The 7494-nt window shown below is 46.9% G+C and overlaps 1 protein-coding gene across 1 annotated transcript in view; it reads left to right on the top strand.

The window, feature by feature from the left end:
* The first annotated feature begins 3954 nt into the window (after positions 1-3954).
* Positions 3955-7494, top strand: part of KCNV2 (potassium channel, subfamily V, member 2) — a 7959-nt gene continuing 4419 nt past the window's right edge. The window contains exon 1 of the mRNA XM_009327293.1: positions 3955-5565. Coding sequence (XP_009325568.1) covers positions 4126-5565 — 1440 coding nt within the window. The 5' untranslated portion in view covers positions 3955-4125. The remainder of the gene's footprint in view (positions 5566-7494) is intronic.

Here is a 7494-nt window from a genome sequence, read left to right as displayed (position 1 = left end):
AGCTATGCTGTGCTTGATGCACCCCAGGACATGGTTGGCCCTTTTGGCTGCCAGGGCACACTGTTGACTCATATTCAACTTGCCATCAACCCAAACCCCCAGATCTCTTTCCACGGGGCTGCTCTCCAGCCTCCCATCCTCCGATTTGTACATATAACCAGGACTACCCCATCCCAGGTGGACATTCCTGCACTTGCTCTTGTTAAATTTCATGCGGTTGGTGATTGCCCAGCTCTCTAGTCTATTCAGATTTCTCTGTAAGGCCTCTCTACCCTTGAGGGAGTCCACAGCTCCTCCTAGTTTAGTACCGTCAGCAAACGTACTTAATGTGCATTTGATTCCTGCATCCAAATCATTTATAAAAGCGTTAAAGAGCACTGGCCCTAAAATCAAGCCCTGGGGAACCCCACTGGTGACTGGCCCGCCAGCCTGATATAACCTTGTTTACTAAAACTCTTTGAGCCTGACCCATCAGCCAATTGCTCACCCAAGGTATTATGGACTTGTCTAGCTGTGTGCTGGACATTTTATCCAGAAGGATACTGTGAGAGACAGTAGCAAAAGCTTTGCTAAAATTAAAAAAAAAAACACATTCACTGGCTTCCCTTGGTCAATTAGATGGGTGACCTTGTCATAAAAAGAAATTAAGTTGGTTAAGCAGGACTTTCCCCTCGTGAACCCATGCTGGCTATGACCAATGACTGCGTTGTCTCTCAAGTGTTTTTCAGTAACTCACAGAATAACATTCTCCATAATTTTAGCAGGCACTGAAGTGAGACTGACAGACCTGTAATTACCAGCATCTTCCTTCTTACCCTTCTTGAAAATTAGGACAACATTTGCCAGCTTCCAGTCGACTGGGACCTCTCCAGACTCCCAAGACCATTGACAAATAATGGAGAGAGGTCCTGTGATAACATCGGCCAGTTCTTTCAGCACCCTGGGATGAATCCCGTCGGGCCCCATAGACTTAGGTACATCCAGGTGGAGCAGCAAGTCTTGAACAGGTTCAGGGTCAGCTGGGAGTTTATCATTCCCCCAGTCACGGTCTTCCAACACAGGGCTCTGGGGGTCCCAGGGCCCATCATCAGTGTTGAAGACAGAAGCAAAGAAGACATTAAACTTCTCTACTTTGCCTACATCTCTATTTGTGAGGTGACTGACCTCATCAAGTAATGGACCAATGTTATCTCTGATCCTCCTTTTGCTGTTAACATATTTTAAAAAGCCCTTTTTGTTGTCCTTCACAGTGCTGGCCAGCTTGAACTCTAATCGAGCTTCGGCCACACAAATTTTCTCCCTGCAGTGGTGAACAGCATCTCTGTCATCCTCCTGTGTTGCCTGTCCTTGCTTCCAATGTCCGTACACTTTCCTTTTCTGCCTAAGTTCTAGAAGAAGATCCTTGCTCAGCCAAGCCGGCCTTCTGCCCCCCTTGCTTGACTTCTGGCGCTTTGGAATTGCCTGCTCCTGTGCTCTTAAGAGATGGCTCTTAAAATATGACCAGCATTCATGGAACCCAATACCTTCAAAAGCAGATTCCCAGGGGACGTTACTAACTAGCTTCTTCAGCAGCCTGAAGTCTGCTCTTCGCCATATAAGAAGATGTTACACAATTCTTATTAGTGACACTTACGAAGATAAGCAGCACACTGAATAAGGTAGCTAAGGAAAAAAAAACTCGGGGGGGGAAGTCTCTTCTGGTCACTTCATTTTCTTATCTATGTAGGCTGAGAGTCTAGCAGCTCAGAACCAAGTCTCACCCCAAAGTAAAGAACATAAATAAAGCAAATTTCTTTTACCTATTTTGTCAGAGGCAAGTTTGAGCAGAGTGTACCAGGTGCGTGAGAGCTACATTCCCAAGAATACCTAGGTCAAAGCAATTAGTCTGAGCAGAAGCAAAGCTAGCGATCTTTCTTGCTTTGCTTAGTAGTGTTGTCCAAGATCTTAGTCCAGATGCATGAGGTGTTGGCATCTGACAGTCATGAAGTTCACCCGGTAGAAGCCTCTGCCGCTGCAGTATGGTATGAGAAATGTTCTCTTGAGTAGTGAGCAATAAGCCTTACCGGATACTTCTCAGAAGCGAGACCAAGGAGCCTGACAAAAAGCAAAATGAAGTGCTACAGTGGAGGCTGGCAAGAGGAATATGGTTATAGTCTAGCTTGAATCTTGATTAAGAAACATTCAAGAATTTTCAGTAGTAAAATGATGGCATTGCAGACTATTTTTTTTCTTATGTCTGAATTAGTTTGCTTAGGAGAAGGAAACAGCCTTGAAATTGGACATTAATTTGCATTATGGTTGCTAACAAAGGACTCACCATGGCATGGTTTAATGTTCAAAGCAAACTGCAAAGTAGATTGGTATCTGTAATAAGGCACTGACAATCCCTATGAATAGGGGCCTTGCCTTTTTTGCATCAAGAACGGGCAGGGGAGACAAATTCATGAAGCAAAATATTTTCAAGTGCAGCTAAATATGTATTGCAAATAATCCAGGCCTTAAACAGTGTGCCCTGAAGAAACCTTGAACTATTCAGTGTGATACACCCATTAGGATGCAGCCTGAGAACAAAAGTATTGCAAAATGCTCATCTGTGATGTCTTCCTGTTTGTCAAGAGCTAGTAAATATAAAAGCTACAACCCGGGGTAGGGAAAAGGGGAAAAAGAAGGGGTGATTCTCACAGCAACAGCAATTGCTTCACATAGGACACCACCACAACGACAGTATTGGGGTTTGCGGGAGCAAGACCGTGAGATTAATGACACAATAACAGGAGCTTGAGGACGACAAAGGAAAAATACTGCTGCAGGGGCTCTGGGGTACACTGTCCCAGCAGCTTGTGTGAAAGGGTAGGGAGCTGTGAGTGGAAGGCAGGCTACAGGATTGCAGATGGAAGGCCCTCCAGACCAGTGAGGGTGTTGCCAAAGCTAGCAGTTCTCTAGTGCCTCGTCTCTTCCTGCCCTAGCCTGGATACTGGTGGAATAACGAGCTGGTGTTAAGAAGCTGTAACTCAGGGGCTAAGCGCATGTCAAAGGAGCCATCCCTTTATTGTGTGTACCCTCTGCTTTACAGGAGCTCTAACTCAGCTGAAGTGCTCCCAGTGACAAGGGGAAGTAACCTGGCTTTCAGGATGCTTATTATTACTTGAGATGCTCATGCCAGCTCAACCAGAGCTGAGGATGAAACCTCCATCAAAACAGAGAAAGCATCTCTACTGTCCTGCTAGGTACCTAGTGCAGCTTTATGCTATTAAACATGCCCTGCAAGAAAAACAAGAGTGGCTTTATTCTGTTTCTCAGCAGCTCACGAAGAGTTTGAAGTGAAGTAGCATGCTGGAAACCCCTTCACATCCCTGCCCTTCACTTGCACTGTGTCCAGAGGAGCACGAGACCTCAGCTCCCAGAGCACAACCAAAGTCACAGACTGCGACTTTCCTCAGCCCTTAACCAGATGGAGGTATTCTAACTGGGAATGAAAAGGGATGACTTTTATTTGCTCAGCTTTGGAAAATATTTTAAGAGCTACTGTAGTGAATTCCTACCATTATCTGCATATCAATTATTCATTATTTTCATTAAGGAAAACCCAAGACATGCTATACTCATGTAGATGAAAGAAATCTCTAATGTTCTCTCTCTCTCTCCCCCTCTTCCCCACCCTCTGCCCCTCATACATTTTCATTCTGAGATTATTCTTAATCCATATATACTTGAATTAGGAAAATGTATGGTTTTTATTAGCAATAAAACTTTAGGGTTTTTTTCCCCCTACTGATTTTTCATAGATTTATGGATCCATAATCATTCACGTCACAAACTGAGGGACATGAGGCTGGAACAGGATAATAGCCCTTAAATCCTCTTCTCTAAGCACTCAGATCTTCCCTGTCAGCAAGATTAAAACTGTCAACAGCAGTCTTCCTGTGTCTATATCCCACACAGAGCTTTCACAACAACTGGAGTGGTGGCTGGCAGGGAGAAAAATGCAGAACTGCTGCTGTGCGTGATACTACTGAGATACAGAGAAGAAAACAGGATTGTCAGCCTTTGTAGTGCTGGAAAGGACTGGTGTTAATTCCTTGATCAGCTGAATGCAAAGAAGGGAGAAGAGTAAGGAGAAATAGTATGTTGCAGTTTAACATGAGGCAACAGTTTCCTTTCCTAAAACATAAAGGCAGGGAAAAGGAAGCACCAAATCTCCTCCTGCAGCCCAACAAGGGGAAGGATAACAAAGGCATGCATGTAGACAAGCAGAGTGGCTTTTCTGCTACCGCTCCACTGAACTCTCAGCCCTTACTGCTCCTGGGACCTGAGGGGAATTACAACTATTATGTGGACGATGAAGATGAGGAAGAGGAAGAGAAAGAACAAGGAAAATGGCCAAGTGGAGACATATTTGAGAGAGAAAACAAGCCCTGGTCATCGATTCCTTGTTCCCCTGCCCTTTCCTGTGAAGCCCCAGCTACAGCTTCCACTTCATCTGTGCTGAACATCAACGTCGGTGGCCAAAGCTACCGCCTCACCTACCAGGCAGTGGCCATCTATCCCAAGACCCGACTGGGCCGCCTGGCTACCTCCACTGACCGTCGCTGCCAGCTGGGCCTATGTGATGACTACGCTGCCCAGGTAGATGAGTATTTCTTTGACCGAGACCCAGCTGTCTTCCAGCTGGTGTACAACTTCTATGCCTCAGGGGTGCTGCGCGTGCGGGACGAGCTGTGCCCCCGTAGCTTCCTGGAGGAGCTGAGCTACTGGGGTGTGCGGCTCAAATACACACCTCGCTGTTGCCGCATCTGCTTCGAGGAGCGCCGTGATGAGCTGAGCGAGCAACTGAAGGTCCAGCGCGAGCTGCGCTCCCAGGCAGAGGCTGAGGAGAATGAGCAGCTTTTCCGCCACATGCGCTACTATGGTCCCCAGCGCTGGCGCCTCTGGAACCTCATGGAGAAGCCCTTCTCCTCTGTCACCGCCAAGGTAATGGCAGTGGCCTCCAGCTTCTTTGTGCTCGTCTCCGTGGTGGCCCTGGCACTCAACACAGTGGAGGAGATGCAGCAGGTAGGCCGGAAGAGTGGGGAGAGCCGGCCTATCTTGGAGCACATTGAAACCCTGTGCATTGTGTTCTTCACACTCGAGTACCTGCTGCGCTTGGTCTCTACCCCAGACCTGCGCCGCTTTGCCAGCAGCGCCCTCAATGCAGTAGACCTCATTGCCATCCTGCCCCTCTACCTGCAGCTGCTGCTCGAATGTTTTACTGATGACGACCAGCCTCGAGGTCAGGGCTCTCAGCACGAGCACGATATTGAGAAGGTGGGACGGGTGGGCAAGGTGGGACAAGTGCTTCGCATCATGCGCCTCATGCGCATCTTCCGCATCCTCAAGCTGGCCCGCCACTCCACAGGGCTGCGTGCCTTCGGCTTTACCTTGCGCCAGTGCTACCAGCAGGTGGGCTGCCTTTTGCTCTTTATTGCCATGGGCATCTTCGCCTTCTCTGCCATGGTCTACACAGTGGAGCATGATGTCTCCAGTACCAACTTCACCAGCATCCCCCATGCTTGGTGGTGGGCTGCCGTAAGTAAACACATCTCACCTTGCTGGCTAGCCAGAGACCCTCCCTCCCTTTCCCTCCCCTTCCCTTGCTAGAGTTGCTGACAGTCTTGAAAACAGTAGGCTCAGATCAGTGAACATCTGCTCTGAATTCTGAGCTTACAGGACATATGCACTCACTGACGCACACACACACATGCACTCATTCACCTTTGTTGTAAGCTTAAATCAAGGCTTAATCAGGCAGACAGTGTTGAAATTCCCGTCTGACCAAATGCAGACAGTACTTGCACTTTTAAAGAAGAAGTGGGCAAAGAGACAAGAAAGAAAAGTATTTCCCATTTAATCCCATTGTCAGTGTTGCCAAAAAAAAAAAATCTTGCATCAGGCTAGCTGGTTGCAGGTGGACAGAGGATTTTCATTCTTGTTCTTTTTGCAGATCTATTGTGACCCATCATACAACTGCAAGTTGATAAGACATAGTTTATTAACTATAGTCTGGTCACTCAGACTTGCAAAGCCAAAGCTGTCCCAGAGCTCTGGCTGCTAAAAATGCATTAGGACCAACAGTTGTTTTACACAAAAGACTGTGTTCTGTTCCTTAGATGGCACGTCTAAGGCACACGTCTGCACACACAAAAAACATTGGTGGTTATTTATGCCGTGCCAGTCTCGCAGAGGAACAAATACAAAAAGAAGCAGAATGGCTCAAGGGGTTCGTAATGGGATAAACTGCCTTCTACATCTAGGTCACTGGTTTGAATCCCACATCAGTCAGTACTGAGAGCTGGTTAATGTCACCTTGAATCTTTTTTTGCAACCTCTGCCAGAAAGGGTGTGATTTTAGTGCCACCATCCCAAGCACTTGGAGTGAGGGTAACTGGCTGAGTTTCAGCTGACAAGCCTCAGAAATGAAGACAAAATGACCTCATTTCTAGAGACTGCCACTGGGTTAGTGCTCTAAGGCATTTGGGCACGTCTGCTTGAGAGGTCTGAACTATCACTGACCTGTACTATACTGTGTTATGTGGAGGGGTGTTTTTGAGGCAGCGTTTTCTGGGCTGTTGGGTTCATATCTTTCAGGGGCATGAAGATTTAGCCAGGAACACAGAACTGTGAGAGTTTAAAGTTCTCCACCTTGCCTAAATGCTTCCTGGATCTGGCAATGTCCTGGCAGAACTGTTCTAGGAACCCAAACTCTGAATTCATCTCTAACGGGTTTGGGAAGCAGTTCAACTCCAGACTTGGATTACATTAACACCCCAGGACGGACATACATTCACTTATAGAAGGCTAACCAATACTTCTTAAACTATTGTGAGATCAAAATGATAGTTAATGTCCTTCAAGGTGAGCTGTGAAGACAAAAGAAACACTTCTGGGTTTATCAAGACTAGCAGACAATGGAGAGCGAGCTGCAGGCTGTAAGTAAATGCTTAACAGATAATATTCATGCGCAAGTACAGCGGTTTCACAATTATCATTTTTAAAGCAATGTTTTGACAGGGAAGTGGGTGGTTTTATCAAGGGCACTGGGGAGAGGGGGGAGTTGATCCCTGCCTGTGCTGCTGCCTGCAGCATTTCAGAGCTGGAAAGCAACAGCTTTGTTACGCTGCAGAAGATCATAGAATCATAGAATCATAGAATCATTAAGGTTGGAAGAGACCTCCAAGATCATCGAGTCCAACTGTCAACCCAACACCACCATGTCCACTAAACCATGTCCCTAAGTGCCTCATCTACCCATCTTTTAAATACCTCCAGGGACGGTGACTCAACCACTTCCCTGGGCAACCTCTTCCAATGTTTAACCACCCTTTCAGAAAAGAAATTTTTCCTCACGTCCAATCTAAACCTCCCCTGGCGCAACTTGAGGCCATTTCCTCTCGTCCTTTCACCAGTTACTTGGGAGAAGAGACCAACACCCACCTCGCTACAGCCTCCTCTCAGGTA

Source organism: Pygoscelis adeliae, unplaced genomic scaffold, assembly GCF_000699105.1.
Source record: "Pygoscelis adeliae isolate BGI_AS28 unplaced genomic scaffold, ASM69910v1 Scaffold26, whole genome shotgun sequence".
Classification (NCBI taxonomy): domain Eukaryota; kingdom Metazoa; phylum Chordata; class Aves; order Sphenisciformes; family Spheniscidae; genus Pygoscelis; species Pygoscelis adeliae.
This window is presented reverse-complemented; position numbering and strand designations above follow the sequence as displayed.